General features: G+C 45.0%; 2 protein-coding genes across 2 annotated transcripts; both read right to left on the reverse strand.

Moving 5' to 3' along the window:
- Nucleotides 1–980: 980 nt before the first annotated feature.
- LOC308313447 (zinc finger and BTB domain-containing protein 8A-like) lies at nt 981–5,647 on the reverse strand (the record flags this gene model as incomplete). The annotated part of the gene is made up of 3 exons (XM_080760545.1): nt 5,441–5,647; nt 4,469–4,654; nt 981–1,027 (listed from the first exon to the last, which is right to left on the reverse strand). Exons 1-3 carry the CDS (start codon nt 5,601–5,603, stop codon nt 981–983), a joined length of 396 nt encoding a protein of 131 aa, XP_080616671.1. The 5' UTR covers nt 5,604–5,647.
- A 2,258-nt stretch (nt 5,648–7,905) lies between these two features.
- LOC308313448 (uncharacterized protein) lies at nt 7,906–12,636 on the reverse strand (the record flags this gene model as incomplete). Its single annotated transcript, XM_080760546.1, has 4 exons — nt 12,408–12,636; nt 10,023–10,970; nt 9,266–9,276; nt 7,906–8,040 (listed from the first exon to the last, which is right to left on the reverse strand). Exons 1-4 carry the CDS (start codon nt 12,625–12,627, stop codon nt 7,906–7,908), a joined length of 1,314 nt encoding a protein of 437 aa, XP_080616672.1. The 5' UTR covers nt 12,628–12,636.
- Between the last annotated feature and the right edge of the window lie 8,523 nt (nt 12,637–21,159).

The raw sequence follows: 21,159 nt of genomic DNA on the forward strand, positions 1-21,159 counted from the left end.
AAAATGCCTTCACTGAGAGTCAGCCAATCACATTCTTTGTCGATTTTGGGCGGCCAATCGCGGTCCTGGTTAAGACTGCAGGTCCCGGCTGCAAGAATCTCAGAACGGCATGTCTGAATAAAAACAAATCACACGTGACCACAACACGACAGCACCCTGCAGCTTCACGACAACGAAATAACAACAATAACATTTGTTGCTTCGATCATCAAGTCAGAATGACCGTGAGTTAAATCTATATTCTTATTGTTTTGTATAATGTGACACGTTGTGTCTTTTTTTTGCATAGCGGCCGTATTGCATTGCATAGCCCATAGCATATAAATGACTATCCCCTCTCGGAACCCCCGGCCCCTGGGTCAGCTCGATCTATCGTGCCGACGCATGGAGTCTTAAAAAAATGTCTCCCTTCTTACATTCTACCTCAATATGCTGCATGAATGGAGCCTGTGTAAAAGTCAAGAATCTCTGCCTGCCATTGCATTGAAAGGTGATCAGATCTAGCTATAAAACAAAGAACTGCATTGCATCAAATGGTGGTCTGTGGCTCAAATGCTGACTACATAATGGGCCTTGATACAAAAGGGTTGAAACCCACTGCATTAAACTTTGACTATTATGACTTTGTCTTCTGCTATACTGAGCTACAAATCTAACAAAAATAACTGAAATTGAAATCTGTGTTGTGTCACTCCCCATGCAAATTCAGTCATTAATAGCCTACAATTCATTAGCCTATAGTAGCCTACAAAGCATTACACATTACACATGTACTAGGGTGCACCATCATAACAAGACGCATTGTACAGGCAGATGAAGGCTGGCTATGTGAGGCTCCTAGAACGTCACATTGTTAACTCCGTTTATTGCACGGAACTTTTGTGCTGAATTAAAACTCCCGAGTTTAGCTGTGATCTGACATGACAGATAAAATAAAGGCTAAAAAGTTTAAAAGTGATCGGGTTTAGCGGGAGCTGCTGTCAGACGCTGCTGTCAGACGCCAGCGCATGCGTTAAGCAGCTCAACCCTGAAACACAGCAACCGAGTTATACCATTATAGTCATTTATTAGCCCCACAAGTCAGAACCCAATGGTAGTGAAGTTTGTGTCCGCAATCTCCACTTAGAAGCTTGTTCACCTCTGATCAAAGTTAGTGGCCCTAGCATGGAACTATAGGTGTGACGGTGCATTTCTTTAAATCCTGGCATGCTCTTTTCATCGTTATCTATAATCACCCATCATGCACATGATGGTTTTGACTCTTATCTTGTAACTCTTACCCTTGTCTCTAGGATGTCTCATCAAGATGTCACAAACTATCGAAGCTACCGTACCAAACCAAATAGTTTTGGTTTGATAAGGTATAGAACTGGTAGAACTTGATCTCCTCCTGACCTCAAGTAACCCTGTCCTCTGAAAAGCAAGCAACCTCTAATAACCGTATGACACGCACCCACTCACCTCTGCACCTATAATGGCCCTTTTCTCATGTTATGTAACGTGTGATGGAAGCACTAACTGTACTGATAAGACCCAATTATTGAAACCACAAATATCTCTAGGTCGTCCTCAGACCTCCATCGTCACACACAGGCTCCATTCATGCAGCATATTGAGGTAGAATGTAAGAAGGGAGAATATGCTAAAGAGTTCATACCAAGCATATTCTAATTGTTGGTTTGTTTGTTGTTGTTGACTTCGCTGTTTTCTTCAAACATGCAGAATGGATCCTTCATTCAGAAAGGAGAGGGATGGTACTCCGTGTCTGGTAGACTCTTGGCCAGCCACAAAAGCCAAACAGGAGAGAAGGCCATGGGTTCTACTACCTCAAAAGTTGTATTTTATATTATGTTTACAAGCTAAAAGGCACTATTTCTAACTATTTTAAGTAAACCTACCTGGTTTAAAAATGTAAGTATTATTATGTTAAATGTTATAGGCATGTTATATCGTTGCTGTCAGGCAGAAATAGCTCATCAGTGGTTTTCAACCCTTTTCATATCAAGGCCCACTGTTCAATTGACATTATGAGCCATGGACCACCATTCAATTAGATCTAGCCCCTCAGACCCCAAACTAAAGAATATTTTGTCATTGGATAACATTTCGTCCACAATTCCATGCTGAAAAGTAAGTTTTGGTTTGGACATATGGTTTATTTCTGCCTGGCGGACAGAGACGATATATTCAATAGGCCTACATGCAAAATTGTTGCACTATAAAAAATATTACTGCACTGTTTTTTTTGTTGCTTTGTTTTTTTGCATTTGTAATAAAATATCACTGATATCACATGGTGTTCTTTTATGGTATACCATCACACTTGTATTTTAAGGTAGTATGTATGTTATTCATTCAAGTCAAGCATCGTTTGTAAGTAATGTTTGTATCATCTCACTCACATCAATGTTGTCTTATCTGACATGCAATGGAAACGAGTAAGCTATGTTATGTTATGCATTGTGCACCTCTTTCCATGTGGCATATGCCGCATGGCTAATTTGCATACGATGGTCCTAATTTAAATATATGTTAATTAGCCATGTGGTATCAATGCTTGTGGGTCTCTGTGATTGGCCAAGCGTTGATTTTCTGCCTTGCTCAAGGGCACGTCGGGACCGAGACAATTGGGCGATACCCTTGGCGCAGTTGGTAGTGCTGTCGCCTCACAGCTAGAAGGTCCTGGGTTCGATTCCCGCTCGGGGAGCTGTGGGTGCTGGCGGCGTGTTTCCTCCTCCGCGTCATCAGTGCCCATACCCGAGGCGGTGTTGGCGAAAGGGCCTTTCTGTGTGGAGTTTGCATGTTCTCCCCGTGTCCCCTAGGGTAGATACCCTCACAAAAACATGCAGTAATCCTGGTCTCTAAACTGCCTCCCCCTGGCCAGCCGGGGCGCCTGATGGAGGGGAAAGGAACTGGTTGGAATAACGTGTTCCTTCCACGCGCTACGTCCAACCAGGGAAACTCCCCCCTGTCAGGTGTAAAGGAGCAACTTGGACACTCAGGCATGAAGGAAGCATGAGTTCAAGTCCGTTGCTCTCCCCAGGTTGGCGGAGGGTGTGTAGAGACCAGGATCACATTAGATAATTGACACAGGGGTGAAAAATGGGTTACAAAATCGTGGGATAAAAATTATTAAAAAAAAAAAAAAAAAGATTATATACTGTAATGTCCATTAAATACATAGGTCATACTCAGAATTGTGTTTTTTTAACCAGCACAAATAGCTGATCTGCAAGCTCACAACGTGTTGCGAGGGAGCTTGCAGATCAGCTACACCAGTGTTACCAGCTCTCTGACTACATGACATCATTAGAGAGTCCTGTATGAGTTATCTGGTGACGTTTGAGATGACTGTTACAGCTGAACCATTTTCCACACTGGCCACAGCCATACGGCTTCTCTCCTGTATGAGTTATCTGGTGACTGGTGAGATCACTGCTCTGGCTGAACCTAGTCCCACACTGGTCACAGGCGTAGGGCTTCTCTCCTGTATGAATTCTCTGGTGATTTTTGAGAGCACTGCTCTGGCTGAACCTAGTCCCACACTGGTCACAGGCGTAGGGCTCCTCTCCTGTATGAATTCTCTGGTGAACTTTTAGATGACTGCTCTGGCTGAACCTACTCCCACACTGGTCACAGGCGTAGGGCTTCAAGCCTGTATGAATTCTCTGGTGAACTTTTAGATCACCTCTCTGGCTGAACCTAGTCCCACACTGGTCACAGGCGTAGGGCTTCTCTCCTGTATGAATTCCCTGGTGAACTTTTAGATGACTGCTCCGGCTGAACCTAGCCCCACACTGGTCACAGGCGTGGGGCTTCTCTCCTGTATGAATTCCCTGGTGAACTTTTAGATGACTGCTCCGGCTGAACCTAGCCCCACACTGGTCACAGGCGTGGGGCTTCTCTCCTGTATGAATTCTCTGGTGAACTTTTAGATCACCTCTCTGGCTGAACCTAGTCCCACACTGGTCACAGGCGTAGGGCTTCTCTCCTGTATGAATTCCCTGGTGAACTTTTAGATGACTGCTCCGGCTGAACCTAGCCCCACACTGGTCACAGGCGTGGGGCTTCTCTCCTGTATGAATTCTCTGGTGAACTTTTAGATCACCGCTCTGGCTGAACCTACTCCCACACTGGTCACAGGCGTAGGGCTTCTCTCCTGTATGAATTCTATGGTGAACTTTTAGTTCACTGCTCCGGCTGAACCTACTCCCACACTGGTCACAGGCGTGGGGCTTCTCTCCTGTATGAATTCTCTGGTGAACTTTTAGATCACCTCTCTGGCTGAACCTAGTCCCACACTGGTCACAGGCGTAGGGCTTCTCTCCTGTATGAATTCCCTGGTGAACTTTTAGATGACTGCTCCGGCTGAACCTAGCCCCACACTGGTCACAGGCGTGGGGCTTCTCTCCTGTATGAATTCTCTGGTGAACTTTTAGATCACCGCTCTGGCTGAACCTACTCCCACACTGGTCACAGGCGTAGGGCTTCTCTCCTGTATGAATCCTCTGGTGAACTTTTAGATTACTGATCTGGCTGAACCTAGTCCCACACTGGTCACAGGCGTGGGGCTTCAAGCCTGTGTGAATTCTCTGGTGTTGGTTGAGAGGTCTATTTCTGCTGTAGGTATGTTTGAGTTGGGCAGGAAAGACATCTGGAATGGAGAATGAGGAGAGAGGAAAAAAACATGAATAAAATGTTTTAAAATAACATGCAAGCCATTGACACTGGGTGAAAAAAAATGGGTTGCAAAATTGTGAGATAAAAAATTAATAAAAAAATTAGTAAAATGCAAGCTGTGTTGTATTATTACCATTTGTTAATGTTCTACATCTACATTTATGATGGCAGCAGCAACAACAGCCAGGCAGAGATTGGCCGTTGGAAAATTCCTGACTGCAGCTCTCTCTCTCTCTCTCTCTCTCTCTCACCATCACCATGACTGATGATGTGCGCTACACAAACAAACACACACACACACACACACACACACACACACACACACACACACACACACACACACACACACACACACACACACATTCCGTTTCTCCACTGAGTACTGTTTGCCGAGTTTTAAGCACAAGATGAGAATAAAGTCAAAGCTGACAAGTCTGGTCTATGGTGTTCAATTTATTACAAGTTTGATTAAAATGTATACAAGTGATGCTCTCTCAAGTCGTGCTTGGGACAACAGGAAAAAATGCACATTCATTGGATATATGAAGACATGAACCCCCCCCCCCCCCCCCCCAAGTAAGCATTATGGAGTTTAGGAACATTGTGAGAGCAACATGTTAAAATGAAAAATAAGGGATTTGTATATATGAACAGAGACTATAATATTCTCCAATCAGTACCGACAACATTTCTGTACTTCCATGTGCTTCCCGTTGAAGATTAAATCAAAGTGCACCGTGACATGAAAACATGCACGTACCTTTTCTGTGTAACTTCATCACAGGCTGCTTCAGCATGGCTGCCTGGTAGTAGATCTGTTCCTCCTCTATCCTGTGTAACTTTATCACAGGCTGCTTCAGCATGGCTGCCTGGTAGATCTGTTCCTTCTCTGGTGCAGCAGCTGAAAAGCTGTCGGACGACATCTCTATTTCAAAAACTCCAAATAGTTAATCTCCTTCGGTTCACTCTGATGGTCCACATTCGAAGCCCGCTTTTACCGTCTGAGACTTTCCTCGCTGGCATTCGATTCGATGGTCGTGAGGTCAATGACTTGACTCGGTCCTCTGCTCTGCTTTCTGACTAAACTCCACACACTCTCCAGTCTCCACCCACAGCTACAGCACTCACAGAGTCTCATATCAAAGAATATGGCCTATATATACTTGGAATGATGCCAGGTGGAAATGGATGCCTCACCCAGATATTATGTCTGTGTCTCTTTTATGCCCGATGTGGGCAGGTGGGGCTGACGGTTCTCGAGTTACGTGGATTACAGACGCACACACAGAGACTTGGTGCATTTGTGAAGCAGTTAGACAGGTACATAGGCGGCGGGTGCGTTTTACCTTTGGGTAGGCTATAGAATTGCGTTGGGGGGGGACTCTCGCGGCCGAGCGGAGCGAGGCCGCCGCCGCGGATTTATTTATTTATTTATTTCCCAGATGGTCTAAAAATGAGTTATTTAGCATACTTTTACCAATGAATTAGCCTATACACAGACAACGACTTTTGGACGTCTTTTTCTCAAGTCTCGAGTCAGTCAGTGTAGATTACCCGGCGGTGTTGCTGCCCCTCCGGGAGTCGCGGCTCATGGCTCTTAGACGGCACAGAGACAGCAGTCACTCCGCTGAACGTGTCAGTGTTGCTGCAGTGGTGTGAACTGTGAACCGTGCGGGCACTGAGTTCTGACAGCCGACTCACAGCTTCTTCTTCTGAATTAGGCTACTTTATCTTTGCCTTGAAAAAGACATTTTGCGTTTTGCTGTTTCCCAAAACAAACCAGCGCGCGCTACTCTTTGCTGCCTACAAAGCGACTGGAAGGACGAGGTTTACAGACATACCAATAGTAGGCTAGTCAATCATATGCTGATTAGGCCAGTTGCTGTATAGTGTATAGCCTATATCCGATCAGCGATCACCAGGGGGCAGCGACAACACACACACACAAACACAATAGCCTTCTATAATGCTGCGCACATATATTATATATATTTAAAAAAATACCCAGCATAATTTTTGGGAAGGCTAAGCCTTCCCTAGCCTTATGCACCCGCCGCCTATGGACAGGTACATGGGTGTCTGTGTGAAGCAGTTAGACAGGTACATGGGTGTCTGTGTGAAGCAGTTAGACAGGTACATGGGTGTCTATGTGAAGCAGTTAGACAGGTACATGGGTGTCTGTGTGAAGCAGTTAGACAGGTACATGGGTGTCTGTGTGAAGCAGTTAGACAGGTACATGGGTGTCTGTGTGAAGCAGTTAGACAGGTACATGGGTGTCTCTGTGAAGCAGTTAGACAGGTACATGGGTGTCTCTGTGAAGTAGTTAGACAGGTACATGGGTGTCTGTGTGAAGCAGTTAGACAGGTACATGGGTGTCTGTGTGAAGCAGTTAAGGCTCATACATAGTCTGGATTTACGGTGGTGGGGTGACCACCGAACTACAACATGACGTCACGAGCCGCGGTGAAGAGCAAACCACCGCCACCGCTCCAGCCCTTCTCTCTGTTTTTACTCACCACCGCTCAACGTTATTTCAGCTCCGGTGGTCAGCTCACCACCGGAGCGGTGGTCACCTCACCACCGAAAATCCAGACTATGAATAGGCCTTTAGACAGGTACATGGGTGTCTCTGTGAAGCAGTTAGACAGGTACATGGGTGTCTCTGTGAAGCAGTTAGACAGGTACATGGGTGTCTATGTGAAGCAGTTAGACAGGTACATGGGTGTCTCTGTGAAGCAGTTAGACAGGTACATGGGTGTCTCTGTGAAGCAGTTAGACAGGTACATGGGTGTCTGTGTGAAGCAGTTAGACAAATGTCCATGCAATCTGTGTATGGGAACTCAGCCAGTAAAGACAACGAGACAATCAATTGAGGCAAAAGAAGCGTTTAGAGGATTGAGTGATTATTATTATTGAGGTACCACAATGGAGAGCACACAAACTTACATTCAATGTATCCACATTTGACATGTAATTGGAAAACCCACAGTAGTGTGTCACAGCGCACATTGTGAGAACACAGCCTTCATATACTCAAGCGGAAGTCCACCCCGGCCTAGACCCTCATGGGAAAGTCTAAGGCAATAAAGATTTACAACAGTAATCAAGGCTATAACAGAAGAGAAGAAACAGTAAACCACAGCTGTGTTTTACAGCTACATAGACACTGCCTAAGGTGCTTTGAATGTTTCACCTCGAAATTCCTTGACAGAGGTACATGGGTGTCTATGTGAAGCAGTTAGACAGGTACATGGGTGTCTCTGTGAAGCAGTTAGACAGGTACATGGGTGTCTCTGTGAAGCAGTTAGACAGGTACATCATGGGTGTCTTTGTGAAGCAGTTAGACAGGTACATGGGTGTCTGTGTGAAGCAGTTAGACAGGTACATCATGGGTGTCTTTGTGGTGTAGCGTATCTTGTAGACCAGGCCCATGGGTATTATGGGTAATGTAGTGTATCTTGTAGACCAGGCCCATGGGTAATGTAGTGTATCCTGTAGGCCAGGCCCATAGGTATTCTGGGTAATGTAGTGTATCTTGTACCAGGCCCATTGCAAGTCGCTGTACTCTGTCTGTCCTCTAACGTAAGCAGGCGGTTCCCAAAGTGGGTTCCGGGGACCCCTAGGGCTCCATGAGGGAGTTCCAGGGGGTCCCCGCCTGAATGATAGTTGGGAACCAAATATGGGTCTGTAACTCAGAGAGTGTACACTCTCAGAGTTAAAATAACATTGATTTTAAGATTGGGGTCCCACCGTCCCAGTAGAACCGTAAAAACTTCTCTCATGGGGGTCCCAGCATATATTTTCAAGATGTATGTTATTAGCCTAATTAGGCTAATAAATGTTGATTTATGAGTCCTTGACATGAAAAAGCAATTGTATAGTAGTACTTTTTTGTCCTGATCAATATCAAGCTCTCAATATCTATCTCCCAGCAGGGAGTCACCTGTCTGTCGTCAGGTGTCCTGCACCTACATTATCCTTTCTCAAAAGGGGAGGGGAAACCTCCATTCAGCATGTCAAATCCATAGCATAATTAGATAATTAAATAACCACAAAAAACATATACAGTTCATAAAGCAGGCAATAATAATCAGAATAAATACAAATAATCGTGAATAGAAAATGGCTCTAACAATAATACTGATGCTAGATAAACCCATTTATTCCACAAAGTGGAAATGCTAACTTGGAACTGAAGACTGAAGAGGGCAAGGAATTATAAAAAAGTATGGCAATACAGATGACATCACATGACCAAATCAGTTGAGCTGTTCCTGAGAGCAATTTGGGAGAAATGCAGTGGCTATAGTGTATGGAAGCATATATGCATCTATTTCTTTTATAGGCTACACTACGTAAACAATAATTTGCTCTTGTTAATACTTTCATTATGTAAAATAGAAAAGAAAATCACAGGCACACCTAAGCACTTTCATTTTATGAATTAAAAAGATTATATACTGTAATGTCCATTAAATACATAGGTCATACTCAGAATTGTGTTTTTTTAACCAGCACAAATAGCTGATCTGCAAGCTCACAACGTGTTGCGAGGGAGCTTGTAGATCAGCTACACCAGTGTTACCAGCTCTCTGACTACATGACATCATTAGAGAGTCCTGTATGAGTTATCTGGTGATGTTTGAGATTACTGTTACAGCTGAACCATTTTCCACACTGGCCACAGCCATACGGCTTCTCTCCTGTATGAGTTATCTGGTGACTGGTGAGATGACTGCTCTGGCTGAACCTAGTCCCACACTGGTCACAGGCGTAGGGCTTCTCTCCTGTATGAGTTCTCTGGTGATATTTGAGATGATTGCTCCAGCTGAGGCTTATCCCACACTGGTCACAGGCGTAGGGCTTCAAGCCTGTATGAATTCTCTGGTGACTTTTGAGATTACCTCTCTGGTTGAACCTAGTCCCACACTGGTCACAGGCGTAGGGCTTCTCTCCTGTATGAATTATCTGGTGAACTGTTAGATCTCTGCTCTGGCTGAACCTACTCCCACACTGGTCACAGGCGTAGGGCTTCAAGCCTGTATGAATTCTCTGGTGACTTTTGAGATGACTGCTCCGGTTGAACCTACTCCCACACTGGTCACAGGCGTAGGGCTTCTCTCCTGTATGAATTCTCTGGTGAACTTTTAGATCACCGCTCTGGCTGAACCAACTCCCACACTGGTCACAGGCGTAGGGCTTCTCTCCTGTATGAATTATCTGGTGAACTGTTAGATCTCTGCTCTGGCTGAACCTAGTCCCACACTGGTCACAGGCGTAGGGCTTCAAGCCTGTATGAATTATCTGGTGAACTGTTAGATCTCTGCTCTGGCTGAACCTACTCCCACACTGGTCACAGGCGTAGGGCTTCAAGCCTGTATGAATTCTCTGGTGACTTTTGAGATGACTGCTCCGGTTGAACCTACTCCCACACTGGTCACAGGCGTAGGGCTTCTCTCCTGTATGAATTCTCTGGTGAACTTTTAGATCACCGCTCTGGCTGAACCTACTCCCACACTGGTCACAGGCGTAGGGCTTCTCTCCTGTATGAATTCTCTGGTGAACTTTTAGATCTCTGCTCCGGCTGAACCTACTCCCACACTGGTCACAGGCGTGGGGCTTCTCTCCTGTATGAATTCTCTGGTGAACTTTTAGATCACCGCTCTGGCTGAACCTACTCCCACACTGGTCACAGGCGTAGGGCTTCTCTCCTGTATGAATTCTCTGGTGAACTTTTAGATCACTGCTCCGGCTGAACCTACTCCCACACTGGTCACAGGCGTGGGGCTTCTCTCCTGTATGAATTCTCTGGTGAACTTTTAGATCACCTCTCTGGCTGAACCTAGTCCCACACTGGTCACAGGCGTAGGGCTTCTGTCCTGTATGAATTCCCTGGTGAACCTTTAGATGACTGCTCCGGCTGAACCTAGCCCCACACTGGTCACAGGCGTAGGGCTTCTGTCCTGTATGAATTCTCTGGTGAACTTTTAGATCACTGCTCCGGCTGAACCTACTCCCACACTGGTCACAGGCGTAGGGCTTCTCTCCTGTATGAATCCTCTGGTGAACTTTTAGATTACTGATCTGGCTGAACCTAGTCCCACACTGGTCACAGGCATAGGGCTTCTCTCCTGTATGAATTCTCTGGTGAACTTTTAGATTACTGATCTGGCTGAACCTAGTCCCACACTGGTCACAGGCGTGGGGCTTCAAGCCTGTGTGAATTCTCTGGTGTTGGTTGAGAGGTCTATTTCTGCTGTAGGTATGTTTGAGTTGGGCAGGAAAGACATCTGGAATGGAGAATGAGGAGAGAGGAAAAAAACATGAATAAAATGTTTTAAAATAACATGCAAGCCATTGACACTGGGTGAAAGAAATGGGTTGCAAAACTGTGAGATAAATAATTATTAAAAAAATGAGTAACACGCAAGCTGTGTTGTTGCGAAGTTGCGAACGCAGTGAGCACTAACTATGAGACCTAGCAGATCATGTCTGTCTGTCTGTGTGTCTGTCTGTCCCGCTTTTGTGCCCATATATGGAGCTGAGTGATTTGTTTGTGATTGATGCAACACACTCCATATTTGGACGTATAGCTGCTTTGGGGACTCCTGGTTATGGCTGAGTCATGGTGACATGAGTGTATCACACACAAAACACACACACACACACACACACACACACACACACACACACACACACACACACACACACACACACACACACACACACACACACCTTAACCTTAAAAAAAATTAACTTTAAAAAAAATCTTAAAAACCCCAAATATGTACGAGCTGCATTCGCTTCCCGCATCTTACTTGTATTATTACCATCTGATAATGTTCTACATTTATGATGGCAGCAGCAACAGCCAGGCAGAGATTGGCCGTTGGAAAATTCCTGACTGCAGCTCTCTCTCTCTCTCTCTCACCATCACCATGACTGCGCTACACACACACACACACACACACACACACACACACACACACACACACACATTAAGGCTGTACCCTAGCCCTGTTTTTAGGACTCGAACATTTGCAGGAATTTCCGAGCGAACATCCGAACCATTTGGTTAATTGGTTCAAATTAATTAATTTCTCCGAGTGCTTTTAACCAGGCTGCAATTCATAAATAGATCCTCCGGGGCGACGTTGCATAGATAGACTATCAGTGAAATAATGGTTAAGTTCATCAGGGGTTGGTGACTGGTGAGGGTTGCTACCGGGTTGGCCGACTGGGAAGGTGTGCATTTTGAGTGTGGATACAACCGTCTTTACTTTTAATACACTATACTATAATGACAACACCACGAGATATCCGTCTTGAACATGATCAGAGCGCAGCGCGTCTCCCGACTCTCCCCCTCTCTCTCTCTCTCCCAACACAACACACACACACACACACACACACACACACACACACACACACACACACACACACACACACACACACACACACACACACACACACACACACACACATATAAGATAAGACAGGTGTGATTTTAAATATCTTATCTCGGGTACTATGTGTGAATATGTAGATCATTTGTTTGTTTTCTTTGATCTCGCTCCCCCCCTTGCCCCCCACCCCAACACACACACACACACACACACACACACACACACACAGTACCGACAACATTTCTGTACTTCCTGTACTTCCATGTGCTTCCCGTTGAAGATGAAATCAAAGTGCACAGTGACATGAAAACATGCACGTACCTTTTCTGTGTAACTTCATCACAGGCTGCTTCAGCATGGCTGCCTGGATCTGTTCCTTCTCTATCCTGTGTAACTTTATCACAGGCTGCTTCAGCATGGCTGCCTGGATCTGTTCCTTCTCTATCCTGTGTAACTTTATCACAGGCTGCTTCAGCATGGCTGCCTGGTAGTAGATCTGTTCCTTCTCTGGTGCAGCAGCTGAAACGCTGTCGGACGACATCTCTATTTAAAAAAACTCCAAATAGTTAATCTCCTTCGGTTCACTCTGATCTGATGGTCCACATTCGAAGCCCGCTTTTACCGTCTGGGACTTCCTCACTGGCATTCCATGGTCGTGAGGTCACTTGACTCTGTCCTCTGCTCTGCTTTCTGACTAAACTCCACCCACTCTCCAGTCTCCACCCACTGCTACAGCACTTACAGAGTCACATATCAAAGTCCCCCCCCAGCCTCTGCTGTAGGCCTACATATTCTTTCTTTTGATTTCTAACTATCGTTTTATATCATATATCATCATAAACCTCTTATCTCATACATTGTACTTTTTTGGCATCTTTAGAAGACTGAGCAGTGTTTTTGCCAAGTTTGGTGCAAATTGAAAAAAGTTAAAAAATAAATAAGAAATAAAATACTATATATTTGAACGGGGGGATCCCCACCCTGACAAACACTGGAATTGTATAGCATTCCATTTAGTTTGACTCGGCTCCACAGATTTCACATACTGTGAAAATAGCTTATAATTTCTGTGTGGAGTTTGCATGTTCTCCCCGTGTCCCCTAGGGTAGATACCCTCACAAAAACATGCCGTAATCCTGGTCTCTAAAACTACCTCCCCCTGGCCAGCCGGGGTGCCTGATGGAGGGGAAAGGAACTGGTCGGAATAACGTGTCCCTTCCACGCGCTACGTCCGGCCGGGGAAATCCCCCTCTGTCAGGTGAAAAGAAGCAGCTTGGACTCCTCATGCATAGAAGGAGGCATGAGGTCAGTCCGCTGCCCCCCCCAGGTTGGCAGAGGAAGTGTAGCGCCCAGGATTACATTAGATAATTGGCACTGGGTGAAAAAGAAAACTGGGTTACAAAATCGTGGGATAAAAATTTAGGAAAAAAAAACAAATAGCTGATCTGCAAGCTCACAACGTGTTGCGAGGGAGCTTGCAGATCAGCTACACCAGTGTTACCAGCTCTCTGACTACATGACATCATTAGAGAGTCCTGTATGAGTTATCTGGTGACGTTTGAGAGCACTGTTACAGCTGAACCATTTTCCACACTGGCCACAGCCATACGGCTTCTCTCCTGTATGAGTTATCTGGTGACTTGTGAGATGACTGCTCTGGCTGAACCTAGTCCCACACTGGTCACAGTGGTAGGGCTTCTCTCCTGTATGAATTCTCTGGTGATTTTTGAGAGAACTGCTCTGGCTGAACCTAGTCCCACACTGGTCACAGGCGTAGGGCTTCAAGCCTGTATGAATTTTCTGGTGATATTTGAGATTACTGCTGCATCTGAAGCTTATCCCACACTGGTCACAGGTATAGGGCTTCTCTCCTGTATGAATTCTCTGGTGAACGTTTAGATCACTGCTCTGGCTGAACCTAGTCCCACACTGGTCACAGGCGTAGGGCTTCTCTCCTGTATGAATTCTCTGGTGAACTTTTAGATGACTGCTCCGGCTGAACCTAGTCCCACACTGGTCACAGGCGTAGGGCTTCTCTCCTGTATGAATTCTCTGGTGAACTTTTAGATGACTGCTCCGGCTGAACCTAGCCCCACACTGGTCACAGGCGTGGGGCTTCAAGCCTGTGTGAATTCTCTGGTGTTGGTTGAGAGGTCTATTTCCGTTGTAGGTATGTTTGAGTTGGGCAGGAAAGACATCTGGAATGGAGAATGAGGAGAGAGGAAATAACATGCAAGCCATTGACACTGGTGAAAAAAATGGGTTGCAAAATTGTGAGATAAATAATTATTAAAAAAATTAGTAACATGCAAGCTGTGTTATATACCATCTGATAATGTTCTACATTTATGATGGCAGCAGCAACAGCCAGGCAGATTCCTGACTGCAGCTCTCTCTCTCTCTCTCTCTCTCTCTCTCTCACCATCACCATGACTGATGATGTGCGCTACACACACACACACACACACACACACACACACACACACACACACACACACACACACACACACACACACACACACACACACACACACACACACACACACACACACACACACACACACACATTCCGTTTTAAGCACAAGATGAGAATAAAGTCAAAGCTGACAAGTCTGGTCTATGGTGTTCAATTTATTACAAGTTTGATTAAAATGTATACAAGTGATGCTCTCTCAAGTCGTGCTTGGGACAACAGGAAAAATGCACATTCATTGGATATATGAAGACACGAAATCAGAAAATGTCCTGACATGATAAGTTCTGAGATCTACTGGGCAGCAACTGGGCAATGAGTCATTCAAGCACCGGTTGAAACCAGAGCTTGACTGGCCCATTGATAGATGTAGTTAAGCTTGACCTTGGAGAAGGCAGGGGAGTGTGCATTTCGTGAGGATTGGAACCAGATGCACACAGCTGTGACCCCCCCAAGTAAGCATTATGGAGTTTTTAGGAACATTGTGAGAGCAACATGTTAAAATGAAAAATAAGGGATTTGTATATGAACAGAGAATATAATATTCTCCAATCAGTACCGACAACATGTCTGTAGTGACATGAAAACATGCACGTACCTTTTCTGTTTAACTTCATCACAGGCTGCTTCAGCATGGCTGCCTGGTAGTAGATCTGTTCCTCCTCTATCCTGTGTAACTTTATCACAGGCTGCTTCAGCATGGCTGCCTGGTAGTCGTAGATCTGTTCCTTCTCTGGTGCAGCAGCTGAAAAGCTGTCGGACGACATCTCTATTTAAAAAAACTCCAAATAGTTCATCTCCTTCGGTTCACTCTGATCTGATGGTCCACATTCGAAGCCCGCTTTTACCGTCTGGGACTTTCCTCGCTGGCATTCGATGGTCGTGAGGTCAATGACTTGACTCTGTCCTCTGCTCTGCTTTCTGACTAAACTCCACCCACTCTCCAGTCTCCACCCACTGCTACAGCACTCACAGAGTCTCATATCAAAGTCCCCCCCCAGCCTCTGCTGTAGGCCTATACATATTCTTTCTTTTGATTTCTAACTATCGTTTTATATCATATATCATCATAATCCTCTTATCTCATCCATTGTAGTTTTTGGCATCTTTAGAAGACTCTGAGCAGTGTTTTTGCCAAGTTTGGTGCAGATTGAAAAAAGTAAAAAAATAAATAAATAAAAAATACTATATATTTGAACGGGGGGGATCCCCACACTGACAAACACTGGAATTGTATAGGCATTCCATTTAGTTTGACTCGGCTCCACAGATTTCACATACTGTGAAAATAGCTTATAATTTCTGTGTGGAGTTTGCATGTTCTCCCCGTGTCCCCTAGGGTAGATACCCTCACAAAAACATGCCGTAATCCTGGTCTCTAAAACTACCTCCCCCTGGCCAGCCGGGGCGCCTGATGGAGGGGAAAGGAACTGGTCGGAATAACGTGTCCCTTCCACGCGCTACGTCCGGCCGGGGAAATCCCCCTCTGTCAGGTGAAAAGAAGCAGCTTGGACTCCTCATGCATAGAAGGAGGCATGAGGTCAGTCCGCTGCCCCCCCAGGTTGGCGGAGGAAGTGTAGCGCCCAGGATTACATTAGATAATTGGCACTGGGTGAAAAAGAAAACTGGGTTACAAAATCGTGGGATAAAAATGTAGAAAAAAAAGCACCCCTTTCCAATGACACTTTCTGCCAGTGTTTGACCAGTTTATAGTATAGTTTTGTTGATTAGGCTTTTTCCCCACCTTACCTCCTTTTTAGGCTTTTAATTAAAGTCCTTAAATTGTCACTTTACTTTTTTTTCCTCATGGTCCTGTGGATTGTGTCAGCTTACCTGACACACGCGCTACCTTTTTTCACAGACTTTAGGTTTTGGTGTTATTGAGGGGCATCAGCCCCTCCTGTATTCCGCTATTAGTGTAGATTTTCGTCTTACACAAACCATTCCCATTGACAATGTCATCTAGACGAGCAAATCGGCAATTTTTTCCCTACATTGACAATTAATAAATGGACTAGGTGACCTAGTCCATTTATTGTCAATGTAGGAAAAAGATTGCCTAGTAAAATTGCCTATTATTTTACATAATTATCTTACAAAATTGCCTAGTCTAGGTCCATCCATTTGTGGACGAGCAAATCGACATGTTATGTCATGATGATGCACGATGATAAGACAGGTGTGATTTTATATCTTATCTCGGGTACTATGTGTGAATATGTAGATCATTTGTTTGTTTTCTTTGATCTCGCTCCCCCCCTTGCCCCCCACCCCAACACACACACACACACACACACACACACACACACACACACACACACACACACACACACACACACACACACACACACACACACACACACACACACACACACACACACACACACACTGACTGCCACGGATGGAGCTATCCGTCCTTTTTTTGTAAGAAAGCATGTGCTTGAAAGAAACTTGACTATTGTAACTCCCTCCTTATACTGACCTACCGGCATGCACACTTCCAATTAATCCAAAATGCCGCAGCTCGCTTGGTCTTCAACCAGCCAAACTTATCACATGTCTCCCCTCTTCTCCGCTCCCTCCATTGGCTCCCGGTCGCGCGCCCTCACAGAGTACAAAACTGATGCTGCCATTCAAAGCAACCAAAGGTATGGCACCCCCATATCTTGCAAGTATGATCGAACCGCGGGGTAACTGGAAGTACCTTCACTAAAAACCCAGAGACAACGCTCCACACGTCCCAAACTCTTCTCCCTTCTGGCTCCAAAACTATGGAATGCACTTCCCTTTGCAATCAAAACTGCAGACTCACTCCCAATATTCCGCTGTAGTCTGAAAACCCACGTCTTCAGACTCCATCTTAGCCCGTAGCACTTGACCTATCCTCGCATGCAAGTAGGGGCGGCGGTGGCTCAGGGGTAGAGTGCCTGGATGGGAACCGTCGAGGTTGCCAGTTCGAACCTGGGCTCCCCCAGAGTTACTGTCAAAGTGTCCTTGAGCAAGACACTGAACCTCTAATTGCTCCCGATGTGCTAGTTGGTGCCTTGCATGGTTTCCGCTGCCATCGGTGTATGAATGGGTGAATGTAATGCACAATCTATGTAAAGCGCCTTGGATAAAGGCGCTATATAAATGCACCATTTACCATTTACCATTTATGCAAAGGCTCAACTGCCCGTTGGGCACTGGCCTATATACTTGGAATGAATCGAATGATGTCAGGTGGAAATGGATGCCTCACCCAGATATTATGTCTGTGTCTCTTTTATGCCCGATGACCGACTCGAGACCTGGCACTGCACTCCCTATGGTGGTGTGGAACGCGTGTGTTTAGTTTGGAGTCGGTGGGGCTGACGGTTCTCGAGTTACGTGGATTACAGACACATACACAGAGACTTGGTGCATTTGTGAAGTAGTTAGACAGGTACATGGGTGTCTATGTGAAGCAGTTAGACAGGTACATGGGTGTCTCTGTGAAGCAGTTAGACAGGTACATGGGTGTCTGTGTGAAGCAGTTAGACAGGTACATGGGTGTCTCTGTGAAGCAGTTAGACAGGTACATGGGTGTCTGTGTGAAGCAGTTAGACAGGTAGATGGGTGTCTCTGTGAAGCAGTTAGACAGGTACATCATGGGTGTCTTTGTGGTGTAGCGTATCTTGTAGACCAGGCCCATGGGTATTATGGGTAATGTAGTGTATCTTGTAGACCAGGCCCATGGGTAATGTAGTGTATCCTGTAGGCCAGGCCCATAGGTATTCTGGGTAATGTAGTGTATCTTGTACCAGGCCCATTGCAAGGCGCTGTACTCTGTCTGTCCTCTAACGTAAGCAGGTGGTTCCCAAAGTGGGTTCCGGGGACCCCTAGGGCTCCATGAGGAGGTTCCAGGGGGTCCCCGCCTGAATGATAGTTGGGAACCAAATATGGGTCTGTAACTCAGAGAGTGTACACTCTCAGAGTTAAATTAACATTGATTTTAAGATTGGGGTCCCTTTGGGGGGAATGGTTGAGAATCACTGCTAGAACCGTAAAAAAAAACCTTCTCTCATGGGGGTCCCGGCATATATTTTCAAGATGTATGTTATTAGCCTAATTAGGCTAATAAATGTTGATTTATGAGTCCTTGACATGAAAAAGCAATTGTATAGTACTGTACATCCTTTTTTTTGTCCTGATCAATATCAAGCTGGGTCTTTGAGATGAAAAGCTTTGAGAAGGACTGCAGTAAGTGTTAAATCCAGCAGGTGTCACTCTTTAACCATTCATGTTCATGGAGTAAACAATAATTTGTTGTCATTAAAATAGACAAAGGTAGAATGAAAGCATATTTGTCAGTTTGTTAGTTACTTTGCAGACTTATTTACTTACTTAGTTTATTATTGTTTGGGGAACCAATGGTCTATGAGCTCGGAGCGTTGGCCAGAGTATTGTAGAGTATAGGAGGGGCAAACGTCCTGTGTGTGTGTGTGTGTGTGTGTGTGTGTGTGTGTGTCAGTGTGTGTGTGTGTGTGTGTGTGTGTGTGTGTGTGTGTGCGTGCGTGCGTGCGTGTTACTCGTCTCCATTAGTACGGTTATCAGAGACAGCTATAAGGTCAGGATTGAGTCATTTTGTAGTAGTGTGTGTCGGCAGTGACTTATGTCATGTTGTCTATATAGGCCTATCTGCCAGGGAATGAATTCACTCAACCTTGGTACTCCTCCAATCACAGTGACCATGTGTGTTTGTGTGTCAGCAATGTTGATGTGTGAAGACTCATCTTTTGCTCACACCAGGGAACCTCGCTTATGTCAGATTGAATTTGTCACATTCCCAACTATATCGGCTCAGGGACGGCTCCAGGGTGGGGGACTTAAGCTCCGTCTGGTGGAGGCTTAGCCCCCCATATATGCCCCCCCCCTCCAAACAAGGCCAATTGACTGACTTCTATAAACCAAGATTCATTAGCCGCCCTCTAAATAGCCAGCACCCATAGCACCCTCACAAATTTCTGGAGACCGTCGCTGTGTCGGCGGTGTGTGTGTGTGTGTGTGTGTGAGTGAGAGAGAGAGAGAGAGAGAGAGAGAGAGAGAGAGAGAGAGAGAGAATGTTTATCCTCTACTGTCTCTGTTCACTGTCAGAGTGCTGAAGCCAGGGATGTTTAAAAAGGAAACACACTGTTGCATACACAGAATGTGATGATAACCTTGTCTATGTCCTACCTGACTCCGCCTGTATTATTTATTTTCGTACAGACGTTCATTTTCACGTATGCATTATTTGTATGCATTATTTGATCTACAAGCTCATAGCGTGCCACCGAGTGGCGCGCTATGAGCTTGTAGGTCTGCTATTTTTGAAAAATCAAAGAACGACTGACATAGAAACATACCTTTTTCAGAAAACTGTCAGGATGTAGAAGACATTTTTAGAATCTGATCTCTTAATACCACCGGGGACAGGGAGCCAACTGGTGACCTTCTGATTGCCAGATGGCTTCTCTACCCACTAATATAAGTTATACGTACGTTAGCCTGCAGGCCCTAGCTGCACCAGTTGATATGTGTTTACTTTAGACCATTGACTGTGTAAAACGGTTTTAAACACATACAAAATACTATGGTATTTTCTGTAGCAAGCAGAACCACAAGAATGTGTCCATTAGCGTTTTATGTGAGAGTAGCATGCTGCACTAATGCTGGGTAATGTACTATTGATTTCCATTTAAATATTTGTTGTACGCTTGATTGGGGTAAATGACAGCTATAGACTCTAAAAGTGCAAGCGCTGGATTTGAAAGAGAAAGCATAATTTTATTTGGCACACTCTCTATATTTGTCGGTTGGACTCAGCAGGAATAAGTGACATGGGATAGCAGAAAAAAAGGATACATTTTAATAAATTAGCAAATTTTGCTGTATCATTTGGAGTTCATGTGAGTTGCAAGCGCATCTCTAGTTTTACAGGGATAGTCATATTTCTAGCATCTAGCTCGATAGGAATTAGTCACATTATGAATTCTGCAAATGTTTTCAGATACATATTTTAGTGTGCTGTTTAAGTTTAAACTACTACTAAACTGTAGTATAGTGTAGTCTGTTTGGTAGTGTAGTGTAGTCCGTTTGGACTTTTAACGACTTTTAAAGACACCAGGTGGCTCTGTCACGTGGATGATGATGACTATAGTGGCAAACTTCCTGTTCTTTAAGTTTGCACACTTAAATGTAGCAGTCTATGGCTAGGGCAAAAGCTTGACGCACAAAAGGAGTTCTTCACAGTATTGTACAAAAAAGAGGTTCTTTACTTGATCAAAAAACTATTAAAAAAAACGCATTTCCTTTCTGTGTGTGTATGTGTGGTCAAAAACTGTGTTGCTCCAAAGCTGCTTCACTTCACACTGCCAGCAAACCCCCCCAGACAATATGAGTTGCTAATCAACATGGCAAGGAGATATCCCATTGGCTAAAGGCTCATTAATACAATTAACTCAGAACTCACAGAGCTGCATTCTACAGGGCATGTTAACCTCCTAATATCACACAGGTGCATTGTATAGGACTCGTTAACCCCCACTATGGCTCTTACAATGACTATATGTGAACCCTATGGCCCTGCATGCTCTCACT

This window comes from Protomyctophum bolini, assembly GCF_963924005.1.
Source record: "Protomyctophum bolini genome assembly, chromosome: 3".
Classification (NCBI taxonomy): domain Eukaryota; kingdom Metazoa; phylum Chordata; class Actinopteri; order Myctophiformes; family Myctophidae; genus Protomyctophum; species Protomyctophum bolini.